The sequence below is a fragment of the Vulpes vulpes genome, chromosome 9 (assembly GCF_048418805.1).
Source record: "Vulpes vulpes isolate BD-2025 chromosome 9, VulVul3, whole genome shotgun sequence".
Classification (NCBI taxonomy): Eukaryota; Metazoa; Chordata; class Mammalia; order Carnivora; family Canidae; genus Vulpes; species Vulpes vulpes.
Genome location: NC_132788.1, coordinates 81864385 through 81883243, shown reverse-complemented (window position 1 = coordinate 81883243; position 18859 = coordinate 81864385). Strand labels below are relative to the sequence as shown.

At 38.8% G+C, this 18859-nt stretch overlaps 1 protein-coding gene across 3 annotated transcripts; it reads left to right on the top strand.

Annotated features, from left to right (window-relative positions):
* Window positions 1-3168: 3168 nt before the first annotated feature.
* Window positions 3169-17924, top strand: CEP15 (centrosomal protein 15). Of its 3 annotated transcripts, none has more exons than XM_072720543.1 (6): window positions 3169-3268; window positions 3952-4066; window positions 4731-4811; window positions 6202-6325; window positions 15512-15586; window positions 17505-17924. In XM_072720543.1, exons 3-6 carry the CDS (start codon window positions 4759-4761, stop codon window positions 17637-17639), a joined length of 387 nt encoding a protein of 128 aa, XP_072576644.1. In that variant the 5' UTR covers window positions 3169-3268; window positions 3952-4066; window positions 4731-4758; the 3' UTR covers window positions 17640-17924. The 3 variants fall into 3 exon arrangements, with proteins under 3 accessions (XP_072576644.1, XP_072576647.1, XP_072576646.1); XM_072720546.1 differs by having other exon boundaries at window positions 3201-3268; window positions 3957-4066; XM_072720545.1 differs by lacking the exon at window positions 3169-3268 and adding an exon at window positions 3487-3508.
* The last annotated feature ends 935 nt before the right edge of the window (window positions 17925-18859 follow it).

The window sequence follows — 18859 nt, the reverse complement described above, 5'->3', positions numbered from 1 at the left end:
CCAAAATGTACCTACACTATTCCAGCTCTTAGTGCTCTCTTTCTTCTCTACCACCCTCATAATCTGCAGGACACTTTTTAGTTACATATGCTCAATATACCATATGCAACTACTTATAATACTAACATCAAACAAACAAGGGCTCATTTACTTACAGTGTGATCATAAGTCATGTCTCTAAGCCTCAGTTTTCTCAGCTATAAAAATGGGGATAGTAAGTTAACAAGCAACCCTGTCTTGCTCACAGGGTTGTTTATGAGGACTAGATGAATAAATCATACACAGTGCCTAGTACGAAATGAGCATTGGAATATTAATCATTTTTATGTTGCCAGCCAAAATACCCTAGCTTTTTAATGTATAACTTAAGAGCCCTCTAGGCTCTTGAGGGCAGGGACTACATCTTAGAAATATTTAATAATTATATCCTTAAAATTAATGACTAAAGAGCACAAGGCTTTCTAAATAATGAGGCTAAAGGGACAATTTTAGCATGCTAGTGGACAAAACTATACCGGATTAGGAAATACTAACTTTACTATACGTTTATAGAATGCCCCATTATGAGCCAGGCATTAGTAGGTTCTAATAATCTGCATGGTAGATCGCGAATATCTCACTCCAGGAAGTAACCAAACCTACCTAAGAAATACAGAAGCTGTTCATTGATAGTGCAATTGTCAGAGACAGGGCTTCTCCAGTCAAGTGTCTCACAGAAAAGATCAACTCGGGGCTGTCATGAAGAGAGGAGTTCTCAGAGCAGATCTTTAAGTAGAAAGTACTTTGTTTAGATCCTATAAAATGTATTATCAGAGTCTATCTAGATAACCTCTAAGTGTCTGTGAGGGATTCCTGATTACTGTTCTCCTAAAAATCTCAAGAAAATTCTAAGGTATTCCTTGATTCACTCCTAGGGCAGACAATGAGCTAAAGAAACTAGATTCAAAGTTAAAAGAGCTGGGTTTGTCCCAGTTGTGTCACCATGCAAACTTACATAAAGCAGGGAGGGGAACAAGGTCTGTTTTAAACAACATACGAATGCTTTCACATGCAGCCTCTCAGTATTCTATTCCATGCAACCCCATTACCAATTTAAGAAACATCTGGGCAGCCCAGGTGGCTCAGCGGTTTATTGCCGCCTTCAGCCCAGGGTGTGATCCTGGAGACCCGGGATCGAGTCCCATGTCAGGATCCCTATATGGAGCCAGCTTCTCCCTCTGCCTGTGTCCCTGCCTCTCTCTGTCTCTCATTAATAAATAAAAATAAAATCTTAAAAAAAGAAAAATCTCTATTTGTAAATTTACATAAGAGGTAAGAATGCCTTGTAACCATGCAGAAGCTCTACTTCATTCCAAGAACACAAGGCCATTCAAAGGTCTGTATTTCATCTTTACTAAGTACCTCTGTGGAACAGCTAAATCAAAAGTCCTATTAACTGAAGACGGACCTCTCTTAAAAGTACGATGGAATTTCAACCTGGGATTATTTCAAGGCCACTTCAGTTGTTGAGGATACAGTAAGTAGCAAATAATCAAAAATGCTTGTTCTTCAGATGTTCGAATTCTAGTAGGGGTGCACTGATACACGAATGAGTGATGGAGAAACCTGTGGAACAGAGTGTTCTGGAGAAAACTCAAGCAGGAGAGGGAGGACTGGAGGCCCAAGGAAAGCTTCTTTGAGGAAGTAGCACTGAAAGATCGAAGCGCTCGGTCTTAGGTGGGTTTCTGGGCAATGGGGTTTCCAAGCAAAGGAACCGTGAAGGGCCATAGTCCCAAAACAAGAGGGGAGTTTCCTATAGATATTCTGGGAGTTTAAAAAAATAAAATAAAATAACAAAATAAAATAAATAAAATATATAAAATAAATAAGTTAAATTAAATAAATAATAAAATAATAAAATAAAATAAAATAAAATAAATAAAATAAAATAAAATAAAATAAAATAAAATAAAATAAAATAAAATAAAATAAAATAAAGCAGGGAATCCCTGGGTGGCTCAGCGGTTTGGTACCTGCCTTCAGCCCAGGGCCTGATCCTGGAGGCCCGGGATAGAGTCCCACGACGGGCTCCCTGCATGGAGCCTGCTTCTCCCTCTGCCTGTGTCTCTGCCTCTCTCTCTCTATTTCTGTCATAAATCAATCAATCATTTAAAAAAAAAAAAAAAAAAGAGCAGCCCGGACGGCTCAGCGGTTTAGCACCTGCCTTGGGCCCAGGGCGTGATCCTGGAGACCCGGGATCGAGTCCTGCATCGGGCTCCCTGCATGGCGCCTGTTTCTCCTTCTCTATGTCTCTCTCTCTCTCTCTCTCATGAATAAATAAATAAAATCTTAAAAAAAAAAAAAAAAAGACACTTGGACTGAAGTCCCTAGCCCTCCGCCCTTTACCAACCCAGTAACCCATAGGAAGAAAACAGCTTGACCTCTCTTGAACCTGTCTTTAACCTCTGACATTAAGGAGAGTACTTTGCGTCTCACCAAGTTATGTCAAAGACTGGGGGTGGGGGTGGGGGTGGGGGGGGAGGTTTAAGAACGCACTTTGCAGCACGAAGGCATTATTCCCAAGCATGTGACCCCGAGGGCTGCAGCAAATTTCCAAAAGGCTCTACTGACTTCAAGCTCCGACCTAAGTAAAGGGCCGACCTGGTTTGGTTCCTCCGTCGAAGGAGGATGATGTTGCCAGGTGTCACCAGGTGTCGCCAGGTGTCACCAGGTGTCGCCAGGTGTTGCCGGGAAGGGCTGAAATAGACAATCCGCCCGCACGCAAACCTCTCAAAACGTCCACCGTCCATATGGCCATACGGACATCACATGTCCCCAGGAGGGTGCGGGCCGGGGCTCGGCCCCTGTGCTCTCCGCCGGACCACGTGGGTGAAGCATCTTGAAGATCCAGAGAGCTTTTACCCACTGTGCAGACAATTCACTCTGACGGACTTTTTTCCCCCTCCATGTCCATAATCTGTGTGTCACTCTAGCTTCCCTCTCTGAAACATGCTCCGCCTCATTTTAAAAGACTCGGAATCACCGCCCGACGTTGCGGAAGCACCGCCGCGGAGACCCCTCCGCCGCGCGCCGCACACTTCGGCTTTCGCGCCAGAGGCCCGCCTTTTATAGCGACGTGATTACGTCACCTCGTCGCGCGTGCGCAGAGGCGGCCGCGTGGCCACGCCCGGGCCTGTGCGGGGGCGGCGGCGGGGGGGGGGGGGGCGGTACGGTACCAGCGTCCGCGCAGTAGCCGGCGCCCTTACGGGGAAGGTCTGAGCGCGGCTGGGTGAGTCCTCAAGTCCCCCCCGCGCGGCCCCCGAGGCAGGCGAGTGCGCTGAGTGTCGGAGGGCGGCGCAGGTGCTCGCGGAGCCGCTGGGGTGGGGGATGGGGGCGGATGTTGCAGGGGAAGAGCAGGGGCAGCGGGGGAAGGTCGCGAGTTCTCGGGGTGTTAAGCAGGGAGTCGGGGCGCTTGCAGGGTTGAGGACCCGGAGAGCGTGCGGACCCCCGGCTCCAGAGGCCGTCTGAGGTTATCTTGGGGCTTGTCTGCAGTGAAAGGGGATGGCGGGCGCTGCGGGAAAGAAGTTGCGGCGGACTAACTTTCCGGGATTTCCTTGACGCTGCTTGGGAAAGGGGGAGGGAGGCGGCGACGGTTAGGTCCGCAGCGAGGTTAGGGACGAGGGTCTGTAACCGAGGAGCCTCCGCGGGCGAGCCGGGCCGCGGTCGCTGTCCGCGGTGCTGAACCGGTCCTGCAGCAGGAACCCCGTTGAGGGCAGGGCCGTGTCTCCCCTGCCCCGGGCTGGGCGCAGTGCCCTACACCTCCCTGCATGCGCTCCGAAGGGAGAGCTCAGTCTATCAGCGCTGGACACTCAGAGATTAATTCATGGGATTTAGGAAAGCCAATGCTTTGCTCCGGGAAAAGAATTTCATTCCTTTTTTTTTTTTTTTTTTTCTGTCTTTCTTTCTCCCTAGGACAGTCACCTTCAGCTTTTGCACACGCACCGCCCAGTGATTTGCTTCCAGGCCCTGAGCCTTCAGAGCACTTCACTTGATCTTTATCTGTATAGGTCCAGGCTCTTCAGTCAAGGTGAGCTTGCTCATGTGTGTTAAGATGGACTTTCCTAAACTCCCCCAGATGGGAGTCCTGAGCACCCAGGGCAAGGTGAACACAGCAGTTGGGCTCTTCCCCCGCAGTTATACATGAAAAAATACTTTCTTATTTGGAAAAGCGATGGTAGAACTGGGCAGTCTTCCAATAAAGGAAAGACCATGAGTTTCCAGTTGGTTCTCATACTTGTTTGCCTTTCTATGTGTGTGTGCACACGCATGAGGGATGGTGTTCCTGTGTTGAATTTTACAGAGTGGATTTTTTTCCCTTTCTGTTGATTCAATAAAATGTTTACTAGTCTTAGTACCAGCTGCTTGTTTGTTTTCAGTTCCGATTAAGGTTAAAGTGTGAGGAAGTAAGAGGAGGAAATGTGAAATATGTTGAGTTTACCTGATTCGTGGTGTTTTTGGATGCATCTGGCATATGAAAAACGGTGCATCGTAAATAAAAGCGGTTTTGAGTGCATTCGTTCAGTTTATACATTATTATATCTTATATTATTATTATATTAATGTATTATATACATTATTATATTTTTATTTTACTCTTCTTGGGAGAACCAGTCGGTGGAGATTGTAAAACAATCCACTGTTGTAAAGCTGAGGACATTACAGTAACTTTAAATGTTTTTGTTATTTACCAGAAAGCTTATAAGGCAGCTCTGACTAAAGATGACTTCCTTGTTTGCTCAAGAAATTCGCCTTTCTAAAAGACACGAAGAAATGTAAGTTTTTTTTAAAAAAAAAAGGCTTATCTAAACAAATAAATTGTACTGGCTTTATTAATGAAATATTGTGTGCACAGAAGACTTAAAAATATGAAAGTGTGTTATTTAAATTTTCTAACACTTGAAGGATTTCGGTGTTAGGGAATTTCACGGTCTCTTAAGAATAACAGATTTAAAGGTATAGTTATGTTCTCTTCTTACAATTCTATTATCTAGATAAATTCACCCTTTTTACCTTTGTAGGTTCCTCACTGTTACTTAATGGACTTCTCTACACCTCTTAACCAAGACAGGCTTTATGAGTATGTGACCTGTGTACTCAAAGTCCCTGCACTTGGTTTAATGCTCTAATGTTGCTGTTTGCAATTCCTAATAGGTTTTTTTTTAAAGGAGCCCCACATTTTCACTTTGCATTAGGCCTTTCAAATTATATAACCGGTTCTTCTCCACCTCTTTCTGTGGGCTCTCATATTTTCCTTTTCTTTGATTAATTATGAGGACTTCTTTCTTGGCTTTCTAAGATCTTTTCCTTATAAAAATGTTCAAATTACTCAATTTTAATTCTATCCTCAAGAACAGCTGTATGAAACATAGCATTTCTAAGGATCTCCACAACTACCTGGAAAATGATTGGACTGTTGCATATATACATATACTACATGTATTTTTTATCATCTGACATTTTTGTTGATCATTTTAGAGGACCAAAAAACTTGTAAAATGAGCATTTGACCAATGAAAAAATTTTTAAAGTATATTGTATACAACAAAGTAGTTTGATAATTAACTTACAACTTTTTACATCTTTCTTCAATTACTGTTTCACCTTGTTGTGAGTATGCATACATACACACAGCCTCTCACTCATATATGGAACCATCATCTTTCTCTTGGAAAAAGAGGAAAAAAATATTTTTATTGCTTCTTCAAACATATGGAAGTTTAGCGCAATTCTAAATGTGTAACATGAGATTCAGGGGTATTGAAGTGTTAAGCAGAAGGTTTCGTATAGCAAGTTATATCAATGTATGTGTGTGGGGAGGTATATATAAGTATGTGTACAAAGGGATATGTATTACAGTTTGCATTTTCACCAAAATTAAAACATGTTTTTAACACTCTAAAATAATTGCAAAGACCATAGAGGCTAAAAAACCAGAAGCATATACTTATGATAGAAATGTTAATGAAAATAAAAATAATTTTACCCATACTTAAGGCTTACTGAACTACCTAAGTTTTTAACTGTCTTATTAATTGACATAATAATTGATTTCCAAGATAGCTTGAACTTGAAATGAGGTACAATTAAGAAATAAATTTTTTATGTTAGTCAAGCAAAAAAGTACCCTTTAAAAAAACTTTATATAATCTTCATTTTTTCTAGAGTATCACAAAGATTAATGTTACTTCAACAAATGGAGGATAAATTTATAGATAAAAACAAGGAAAAGGCATCTCAAATGAAAGCAGCTGAGACTGCTTTTAAAAGGAACCTTACTCTTTTAACGGTAAGTTTCCGTGACTTGAGTATAGATTTTTTTCCCCACCTTTGCAAAAAAAGAATTTAAGTGAATTTCATAATTTTGATATATATAATTTGTTTTGAGTAATAAATGCAATTAATTAAGTACCATCTAGTTTTTAAATCCATGTAAGTTGGATAATATGCATGTGCATTCTTTTTTAAATGAAAAAAAAATGAAAGTTTGCTTAAGCTAAGTGTTTTTAATCAACCAGAAAAGTCAGTGACCATAGAAGGAATTTAAAGGTCACCTTTGTGCAAGAAGTAATAGATACAAGATGTAGCTTTCCATTTTCCATCTTCTTTTATTTATAGGGAGATCCTAAAAACCCATGAAGTACCTATAATGTTTTTAGATCCAACTCAAAACTATTTAACATCATAAAAACAAGAACAATTTGATTTTGCCCTACTGGGGCCACAGTCAACACGTAGAATTCATATCTAAGATAACAGATTTCCCAGATCTCTCTTGATAGTGATGGAGGAGGTGGTCAAAGTATGTGATTGCGCAGGGCCCCACCATTTGGCCAATGTGCCCATTTGGAGTAAAATCATATGTGTAACATTTTTGGCTGCTTGCTATACTTTGCTTCCAGAATTGTATGGCTTCATCCATAATTAAAACCCTAAAGTTTGCTTCCATTCAAGCTTCCAAGAGATCCTATGACTAAAACATTTGGTAGTAAGGCTATATTATTTAAGTTATAAAGCAGTGTTTTCAGTTTTTTATTGTTAAATATTTTCATCGATAGGCATGATATAGTTATCTTCTGTAGTCACTAGAGGATAAAGGAAGAGGAAAATTCAGTTATCTTCTCAGCTTCTGGCAGTTTGATCCACAGTAATTTAAGTCACAGCCATAGTGCTACCAAAGCATTCTATGTTGCCATATGTCTTCCTTGCCCAATGGTGTTTGCAATATTTATTTTTAAATGGAAATATATAGGATAATCTGGAATTTGCTGTGAAAAGTCAGAAAAACTAAATTAGAAGGCTTGAAGGCTTGATCGCTACTTACCTGCAACAAGTGCAGGTACTATTTGGATTTTTCAAGCATCTTCCTTTTAGTGAGCAAGTATTTGGTGAATGCCCGAAGGGTCCTTACTACTGAGCTAGTTCTGAGCAGAAAGTGGAGTTAACGAAATAATTCAGAGTTCTTTACATCAAATAGCTAACACGCTTAACTGATGACATAAGGTTGTTACACATGGAATATGAGATCTTAGGTGATCAAACATTAAATTATGTGAAATCGTTAGCTCTTTAGGAGTAGGTATAAAAAATCATGGAAAACTGTAATATTCTAACAAGTCTGAGAGGGGAAGCTAAGCTGGAGCTGTGTTTGAATAGGCAGAAGGCGAGGTATTCCATTGAATTCTTACAGAAGAACCAAGACCAAAAGAATGAGTGGCCCTCTTCATGTTTATGGGACCCTGAGCTAACTAGCTTGTAAAGTCATGGGAAACGAGGCTGGATATGTTTTGTGAGACCGACTGAAGAAGTTGAGACTTGATCTGTAGGGATAATACAGTACTAAACGTGTTTAAGTAAAAGAAAAATAGAGACTTATATAAGCAGCATATGGGTATTTAAGAAAGATTCATTTCCTATTTAGATGCTATGTGATTTGCTGAATGGAGAGATTAGATTTAAGAAGAAGAGCTAAGAAATCATTGCCATATCTGGAAGGAAGATAATGAACCTAGTTTCATAGTCATTAGAAACAAGTTTGGTATGGTGTTTTTTTCCCTGATACAAAAGTAATATATTCTCACTGTAAAAAACTTGAAAAAGCAAAGATGAAATAGCATACTTTCCATATCATCCCACCCGGCTAGAAATTAATGTTTTTGTAAATTTCCCTTTAGTCTTTTATTAGCAGACATGCCCCCCACCCCTACGCAGAGAGCGCGACATGGGGGCTCGATCCCCGGACTACAGGATTGTGACCTGAGCCCAAGGTAGATGCTTAACCAATTGAGCCATCCAGGCACCCCTGACTTTTTTTTAAACATACTTTGAATACTTGTATATGCAATTTTTTAAAATTCTGCCTTCCCTCTTATTATTTTGTTTTAAACTTTGGAAATAATTTTAAGGGCTGTACCATAGAGGTTATTGTCAAAGTGACCTAAATAGGACTTGATCACGGAATTTTCAGTTGAGAGGAACTTTAAAAAGCATATAGATTAGAGTTTAACTTAAGGCTTTAATTTTTTTTTAGCATAAAATTTTTTTTCAAAGATTTAAAATAGGTAAAAGTGGACCTGCTTTGGCCCAGAGGCCCATCCATTAAGCTCCTCCTTGCCTGCTCTATTGTGGCTTTAAGGAATGGTGAAAACCACTGACCTGCACTTGATTCCCTAATTTAGAGATGAGGAAACCATAAAGGGAGTACTCCTAATACCCCTTGTCAGGAACAGGTTCAGTTACATCAGGATACGTACTTAGGTACAGAGTACACTTTTTAAATGGTTCTGCTGAAATTGGAAATCCCTGTAAAGATACTAGCAAAATAAGAATAAGCTTATTTTTACTATCCATTATTTGACCTTATGTAGATGCTCTGACCAATATAAGAAATGCCAACAGGGACTAAACTTTAATTTCTGGAAAGGAAGATATAATCCTAACACTTTTAAGTGATAAGGGTATATACTTAGAAAAGCCAAAGCTGTTTAAAACCAGTATATTAAAATAAATAAATAAATAAATAAATAAATAAATAAATAAATAAATAAATAAAAATAAAACCAGTATATTAATAAAATCTTAAAAAAAAAAGGCGGGGGGCAGCCCAGGTGGCTTAGCGTTTTAGCGCCGCCTTCAGCCCAGGGCCTGATCCTGGGGACCTGGGATCGAGTTCCGTATCGGGCTCCCTGCGTGGAGCCTGCTTCTCCCTTTGCCTGTGTCTCTGCCTCTCTCTCTATGTCTCTCTTGAACAAATAAAATCTTTAAAAAAAACACAGTATATTATGAATTGAGTAAAATTAATGGATAAAAGGTAAACATTCAAAAATCAGAACAAAATATATATATTCTCATATGGAAAATATGAGATCATATTCACCTTAGCAATGAGATTATAAAATACTTGGCAATGCTCTTCACACGGGATATGCATGATTGGTACAAAGATAATTCTTACACTTCAGTGGAAGATTTAAAATCTAAATGGAGACATAAGCCTTTATCCTGACAGGGAAACTATTGTTTTTCTGAAATCAACAATTAACAGTGTTATTTTATATTTAATAGAACCCCACCAAAATTTGCATCAAACCCAACAAACTTTCTCTAACTGTATTTGGAAAAATAAAAGAATGTTTTAGAAATGAAAATAACAAAAAAGACTAATACCCAAAGTTTCCAGCAGAATATTAAAGAATGGACATGAATTTAAGTAGTGAAGAAAATTCACACTGAAGGTTTAGTCAGTAAATATTCACGGATGACAATGGATTGTTAGTTTCTGTTAGTTTCCCTCTTGAGAATAAAATAAAATGTATCTGCATTTTAAAAACAAATGTAATCAGTACAGATTTGGACAAGAAAATAGTGTTTCTATAAATACTTCCATGATGTAAACTGTCATCTCTTCGACCTTCCCTACCCCCTACCCCCACCAACGAAACTTAGTTTAACCCAAAAAGGCAATTTTGTGGTAGTGAACATCATCTTGTGAGGAAGACAGACAAATATTCCAGCGTGAGAAAGAATGGGAGTGTGCTACAGCAGATTAGAGCTATGGCGAGTGCTTCCCTTAAGGTGCGTTCTGGAAGCATTCTTGGGGCAACTGGCAATTAGAGCCTTCAACAGACTGCCTTCCCTCCCCACTCCCAGAATAGCCAGTGACTTACAGGACTGAGTCCTCCTCACATTTCTCACTTTCTCCAATTCAGTAAAGAGCAAGTTTAATGAATGCTTGAGTGTTCCTTGTACCAGTGACCCCATATCTCCTGCTTTAGTATCTTGTTTTTTCAATCCCAGAAATTGCCCCTTCAGCAGATTAAAAGGTCAAACCCAGCCCAGCCATGGCTGGCTTCACTGTATATATTTATGGGAAGATCTATATTGCTGTGTTGGGAGGGAGGGACATTTCTAGGGAGGGAGAAAAAAAGAAATCTCAGTACAAAGAATTTTTGTGCTCATAGTTTATCTTTCCTAATCATGAGTCAGCTCATTTACAGAGGCTGCTGAATCCTGCCATAGAGTAACATTTACACTACTATCCATACTGAAAACTTTTTGAATTGTTACAAAATACTTCAAACCTATGTAGAGGAAGGAATAGAAGAATCTATTTCCATGTGCTAATCACCCAGATTCAGTTATTTTCTTTTTTTCAAATTTATCTATTCATATTCATGAGAGACACAGACACACACACACACACACACACACACACACACACACACACACGGGCAGACTTCTCCTTCACAGGTTGCCCAATGCAGGACTCCATCCCTGGACCCGGGATCACACCATGAGCTGAAAGCAGACAGACACTCAACCGATGAGCCACCCAGGGATCCCAGATTCAGTAATTTCCAAAACAGAGGCAAGCTTATTTCATCTACACCCCTCACCTTTACCCTCAGCCCTTCAAATTATTTTGAAGCTAATCTTCAGACATCATGTTGTTTTATCTATAAATATCACATCTGTTTCATCAGTGTTGATCACTCAAAGATAAAGACTATTTTAAGTACAATCACAACTCCATGATCAATGTAAGAAATTAACAGTAATTCCTCAAATATTCAGTCAGGATTCAGATCTCCCTGAATCCTTTTTTTTTTAAACATTTGTTTGAATCTGGATTCAAATACAATACGGTACGTAATTGATTGATAAGGCTCTCAAATCCCTAAAAGTTCTCTCTGCCTTTTTTTTTTATACCCCTTTTTAATTTATTTGTTGAAGGAATTGGTTCATTTCTCCTATAGTTTCCACCTGTCTGGTTATTCCTATTACATTGCTGAGGTATCATTAGTATGTTCCTCTGTTTCCTGTACTTCCCATGAATTGATAGGACTAAGTTGTATTATACAGCAGAAATATAATGCAAGTAATTTTAAATTTTCTAGTAACAACTTTTTTTTTTAAGTTTTTATTTAAGTAATCTCTACACCCAACATGGGGCTGGAACTCATGACCCTGATCAAGCATCCCATGCTCCTCCCAATTGAGCCCCCCACCAGGTACCCCTCTAGTAACCACTTTTAATAAAGTTAAAACACATAGATTAAACAAAGTATTAAAATTAATTTCATATTTTAATTTTATATTTCAAATGTAGTCACTATTGAAAGTTAGTAAATATTTTATGTTCTTTTTTATTGCCAAGCCTTCAAAATTCAGTGTATATTTTCATTTATAGGGCCTCTCAATTCAGACTTGTCACATTTCAAGTGCTCAGCAGCTATATGAGGCTAATGGATTCTGCATTAATAGTGCAGATGTAGAGGCCTGTCAGATTCAAGTTCAGTGTTTGGTCGCCTCTCTTTCTGGAATGTTAGCAGTCATTGATGATCATGGCCTAGATATGTTCATTAAGGATTGCAAAAATTGATGTTCAGATTCTTCTATTTCTTCTCATTTTTTGCTAATAATTTATAAGAAGATAAACTTCCCCTCACCAACTCTTTGGTTACACTGCAGTACATTTCATACAGGAAAAAAAGCATGATGAGTGCTTGATTCTTTCTGTGTACTTGGTTCTCAAAAAAAGGTTTGTTCTCTAGTATCCTCCAGAAGTGACCAGTTAGATGTTGATGTTTTTAAATATTTCTGTGATTTGAAAGGTCTCAATCCACTTCAATTTGTAGTTCCACTGATGCTCAAATTATCCCATTTTTACCAAGTGGGAACCTCCAAGTTAGCTCCTGAACTCCTTTCACATGATCTTAACAGTCTTTGATTGTTTTCTCTCTTTCTGGTATGATATCTTTTAGGCCATCATTTGCTGCTTAGACCTAAATTTGGCCTTTGCTCCAAGTAGCCGTGGATTCTTTTGATAGGAATATATGTTTAGAGCCCTTAATCTGGGCATGAGGGGTGTTTATTACAACTTTTTTAAAGATAAAATTCATCAAGAGCTCATATGAATAATTCCATTTGGATTACATGATTGTAAGACTTTTAACTTAAAATCACCAGTCTTCTACCTCTAACATTTTTCTCGTTAAACAAAAAATCACAGTTCCTAAAAAAATTTCCAATACCAATGTAATTATGCATTTATTTTATCCCATGATATAGGCAGCACTACCAGCAACAAGATGATTACTGAGTATGGTTTTAAGTCACATACTTTTTACAATTCTTTTTGTCCTTGATGTATATCTCACTACAGACGCTCAGTCAAAATACTGTGTTTCTAAGACCACCTGATGTACTTTTTCTTGATGTGGTTATGCCACCAACTAGATTAGATTTGTTTCCTTTTGTCCTCCATTTTTAGGGATTGCTTTTTCATTTTTTCTATGACTGTATACATTTTTAAATGGTCTAATGGCAGATCTCTAAGACAAGATATCAAGGTCTGGTCAGGTAAGTCTAGCCTCTCTTCATCTGCCCTTTTTCCTTTTCTTCCCCCACTCCCTTGAGTACTTTTTTTTTTTTTAAGTTTTTAATTTATACTCAGGAAACATTTGACACCTAGTCATTTGTTTATATAATGAATATTTAAGTGTTTAGTATGCACCCTGCACTTTGTTAGATTCTCGGATGCTTAAAGGTTGTATGAGATGCAGTCTGTACCTCTGGCAGCATATAGTCAAACAGAAGGTTCTTAACTGGAAGTAATAGGATAAAACTCACTGAAGAAGGCAAAGATTCTTCAGTCAGGCTAAGGAATTCATACTTTATCCTCTGTGTAGTGGGTATCTGTTTTTTTTTTTAATCTAGGTAAAGATACTTAAAGTAGTAGTTTTAGCAAAACTAATCAATTTCATATGTGGTTAAAGTAAAATGAGATATAGTCCAAGTACATATTTATTGAACAAGTAAGTGTGATAATAAGGCCACAGCACTGAGAATGGCATGGACAGGCTAGTGGAGACATCCTGATGGAATGATCTATGGACCTGTGAATTTTTAAATGTCAGAGAATAAGAACAGTTGAAGGTAGAAGATACAGCATAGGTGTTTAGGGGAATAGAATTCCTGCTATCGTACATCCAGTAGGAATAAGTGGAGTATAGGTTTTATTAGGTTGAGAAATAAGGGCTAGGAAGAAAAGATATCTCTCCTTTTTTCCCCCCAAAGAGACAGTCTTGGAGAGAAAAAAAGTAAAAAGATGAGGACAGATGTCACAAATCTTAAGAAAGCCCACACTTAGGATTAAGAAGAGAAAAGGGAGCCAACTAAGGAGAAAGTGAAGTAGGAGTCAGAGAGGTAAGCAAAACATCTAAGAAAGTAAAATCTCACTTAAGAAAGAAGTGCTCTGGAGGGGTGATAATCCCTTGTCGACAGGCTACAGAGATGACAGTCAAGTTACTAACCATAGACCTGTTTTACCAGGCTGCAGATCCCTGCTCATATCTACTCTTTCATCACAAGTCTGATCTTCTAGGAGAGAGATTCAGTATCCTTATTTTACGGTGTTTAAGAGAAGTTTATCATCTTGTCTACAGGTGCTAGTGGCACCTAGATCTACCCACTAACAATACATTTATAACTGTTCTTATAATGGTGTCAATGAAACTGTGAGTCTATTGTTTGTTTGATCTATAAAAGCAAAAAATAACTTTTCTAGGACCTTGTAAAATCTCAGTGCAATCACAGAAGAGTTAATCTTCGCTATCTGTTGTAGCATTGGCATCAAAAGCTCTTTAGCATGTGTCTTAGCCATAAACTTCTGGTAGGGAATAGACACTGCTAATAGATGGGCTTTTTATCCCTAAATTGGTGGTTTTCCCCTTCAAATCACCTTCTTCGAGACAGCAGGTGCATTAATGGTTGTGCAACTTTGGGGAGTCCCTTTAGGGAATTTCCTGTTTTTCCCTTTTACATTTCACACCCATTCCTTGCTCCCGCCACTGCCATCTGCTCGCTCTTTTCTCCTGTTCAGCATTGGATTCTTCACACCCCACTCCCACGTCCTTTTCCATCTCTCTCCGTCTGTCCAACAGCCCTGTACTTAGATTGCTCCAATGCTTGTACATGGATCAGAGAACTTTCTCTTTTCGATCAACTCACTAAGCTCAAAGGAGAGACAAAATTTACACAGCCTCCAGCCAAGGCCTCTGTGAACTTGACAAACATAAGCAAGCACAAGACAACATAGGTGCCAGTTTGGGGCGCATTAAACAGAGCTCAGTGTTTCACTAACAACTTGGAGATTCCTTTATTTCTGGGCATGTACTTCATCCACATATCAAGGTTACATCTTTATCAGGGTATGAATTAAGTGTAATTACCCCTGTGTTTCTACAACCGTAAGAGAAAATGTACACACCCACAAGTTAAACTACAAATTAAAGCACAGTGCTTAACTGGCATCAGCTGATTGATGTACGACTCAGCCATAAAGCTGGCCATTGAAAATGCCCCAGAAATCTAGTCCTAAAAACATATAGCAAAAAGGTTCTTGTTGCAAAGTACTGAGGTACCTCATTGACTTTCTTTTAAATATGTGGAGGATTTGCATAAGTATAAAATTAAAAAATAGAATACTGAACAGATGAAATGTGTGACATTAATACACTATTTGCATGATCTGGACTAGAACTCTTTACTTTTAAGGTTAGCACAGTGTGGAGCAGACTGTCTGACTGTTTTTATATCTGAGTATTTGACCGTTTTTTCCATCTGGCTGTTTTTAATGGTTTTAGAGCTAAGCTAGTGTCCTGAGCAATTTTAGAAGAAAGTCCTTTTTGCAAGAATTATTGGCATTTACTATTTTAAATGAAAGGAAGACCTTGAAAGCGCCATGCACCCCACTGCCATTTTTTATTTTAAAATAAGAAATGCTACTTTCTCTATCTGAAACTGGTTAATTAAGTAGTGATCAGTCCTCCTCCTTCCATGCCCTTCCTTCAGTTCAGACTGTATATCTAGAGAAGAGCTGAGAGATTTGGGATATAGCCGTTGCTATTACAGGTACCACTTGCGTGTGTTACGTAAATACATTTTGTTTCTAAAACGCTGATACCTATTATAGGACATAGAAGCAGCAGAAAAGTCTCTACAGACCCGGATTCACTCAATTCCATCACCAGAGTTGGTTTCTCTTGAGGTAAGAATCTTAAAGAATTAATGTCTAGGAAGAGACCCCATTCTGTTAGTAGTGAGTTGTAAGTGAATGGTGGTTATACGTGTGTATTTTTCAGATTTATTTGTTTAGTAAAATAAGGTCTGTCTGACTGATCCTTCCATGTCCACAGTGCTGTGCTTTGTACACAGTAGGTAACTGGTAAGTATCTTGATTTTTAGAAATGTATCAAGTGAAAATTTTTTAAAGATCCTATGTCTTTTCATCTAGAACAACTATCTTGTTAAACCATAACAGACAGTATGCACTCAATCTTAAGATGACAGCATGCCTCATCAAAGTGCTTTTCCTGTTGGCTAATGTTAGCACTTTGGTCCCTTCACCAAATTTCAACCAAAGCTATTTAAATGCATATTATCATGCAGCATAGTGTGGCTTTTGTCTGTTTTATTTTGCTCAGTTCAAGAACAGATTGGGAAGACTGTTGGCAAAAATAAACCCTATTTGGTATATGAATATATCTGTGATGAAAGGAAATTTACTCCATATAGAATAGTTTAATTTTATATTCTTAATGACCTTTTTCAAATACAGTTTTGCTTGCTGCCGAAGCAGGGATGTGAATAGACTCAAAATGAAAGGCTGAGAATTTGCCCTTCAATTTTCTGTGTCATCTAGGGTAATAAGAAAAGGCAGCGATCAAGGATAGAAAGAACTGTGGTACAAAGTTGTGCCTTGGGCATGTCTTTTTCTTTGTTGAATTCTCCAATACCTTCCTCTGGCCTCTACAGGCCCCGCACAATAGGGGTTAATCCAGCCGTGAATGGTAGAGAAACTCCCAACCACAGGCCTGGGTTGGTATTTTTCTTAGCTAGTCTTGCACAGCAGGATGACCTCTATTTTAAGTGTGTCAGGCTATTTCTCAGACCACATGCATAGAAGGATAGATATGTAGAACCACTCACCATTTTCAACTTTCAGAACCCCTGTACCTTGTTAGTGTGCAGAGTGAGTCATTATGTGTTCTTAATGCTATGTAATTCTTTGGCTGAATTTCCCAAAATGAGATCGATAGTGATGAGCCAATATAAAATGCCCTCCTATGATACAGAGCTTTTTGGCAGCTTACTTTTCTTTGGCCCCCTTAGCGCAGTCACCCAAAAAACCATCAAAGCTTGTAGATATTATATGGTGATTTTGCATGAGCTTCTAGAACTTAGAGATTTGCTGTAAATCAGGCCAACATGATAGGTCTCAACTTCCAAGTTATTGGAATTAAAAATGGTTACATGATAATTGGTATTATTTTCTCAGTATACCAAAAAAAAAAAAAAAAACCAACCTGGGAAGAAACTACAGTTTACCATATCTAGTGTTCTTCTAAAAGATATAGTGAATGTGTATTTTAAGTGTTTGTCCCCATATAATTAAGGAGTCAATTTCCCTGAGTCCTGGACTATTATAAACATACTAGTTATGTTTCAGTTCCTGACCGCATCCCAGGTCAGACCTTTTTATGTCAGTCGCAAAGCAGCTGTTCGTGTTCAATCATTTCATTGTATGGGTAATAATTTGGTATGGGATTTGGAACAGTAAACAAAAACATTTAATGACGGGTGTCCTAGAGGATACCACTGGTATTAATTACAAGGTTGGCCACAAGAGGGCGTGTAAAATCACAATAAAATCCTAAAACCTGTCATTCTGCCAGGCTCTGGTTTTACTGAGAAATTTGAAAATTAACACTAGTAAGTAGCCAGATTTCTTTCTAAAATTAACATAAAATATTCTGTAGAGGAAGTGCATTCTACGTATATGTGTGTGTGTGTGTGTGTACACGCACACACACACTTCAGTGAATAAACATTTAGACTATTATGAAGAGCCAAGTTCAATTGCTTGATATGCTTTTTTACTTTTGGATGTTGTTTTTTTTTTCCAGACTCTTTACTGGGCATCAGTAGAAGAATATATTCCCAAATGGGAACAGTTTCTTTTAGGAAGAGCACCATATCCTATCGGTGTTGAAAATGAAAACGAAGCAGAAAATACCGTTCAAAATGAGGCTCAGGGATAACTTCTTCACGTACTCTTTAAAAAAAAAAATCAAAACAAAACCTGTTTCATACAGCTGAATATTAAAGAATATGCAGATCATCTCAGGCACCTTAGGAATCGAACATGTTCATATTGTCCCATTACCTCCTCGATGACATGAAGATAGGAGAATCTGCTGACAAGCAGATTCACTTTGAGACCTGCTACTACTTCAGGGTCATGAATTTGCCTTCTGCCAAACCCACGGGAGTGTTAACAGCGAATGCTGAAAGGTAAACTGTTTATTAAATAAGTTGCTAAATAAGCATTGTGTCATTTTTATTTTATTTTTAAGATTTTTATTTATTTATTCAGGAGAGACACAGAGAGAGAGAGAGGCAGAGACACAGGCAGAGGGAGAAGCAGGCTCCTTGCAGGGAGCTGGACATGGGACTCGATCCCCCCCCCCCCCCCCCCCCCCCCCCCCCGTCTCCACTCCAGGATCAGGCCCTGGGCCGAAGGTGGCGCTAAACCGCTGAGCCACCGGGGCTGCCCCATGTTGTGTCATTTTTTAAAAAGTCATTTACAGTCATTCTCATCTAACCAGTGAATACCAGTTGTTCTGATTTTACATTTTCTAGAATGGTTTTGGTTACTTTATTATGGGGATTGGGTTTAGTACAGAATCAAAGTGGCTGTTGGCCCATTATTATAGATTTTTTAACAGAAAAAAATAGAGGCACTTAACTGCTTCGGTATAGTATTTACTAGACAATGGATTCATAGGATGTTGTCCCTCATAGATAATCAAACCTCTGAAGGTTCTGGAAGAAGGAACTAAACTACAAAGCATTCAGTAAGTAGCCAGTTTCACGGGGAGCTCAGACGTGGTTCTGAAAAAGGTCACCTATCAGAGCTAGGAACGCTTATTGGATTTTTGACTTGGTTATTTAAGTACTACCGGCCCTGTGAATGCAAGTGACTCCTCTCATCTTTTCATCTTTAAACTTGCCCTTCCGTCTCCCTTCTGTTTTCATTATTTGTGAAACAACTGTCAGAAAGCTTTGTGGCTCCTCACTCCTCCACTGCTTAAACATTCAAGAATTTTTTAATTTTTCTGGTTACAGAGGCAGCTCCTGCTAGTAAGGGTATCTATGCTCAGTACAATTTAAGAGTTTAAAATTTTCAAACCGCTTTGTGTTTTTAAATGAAGACACTAGGACAAGCTTAAAAAAACCCCGCTATATTGAAACGTCCATT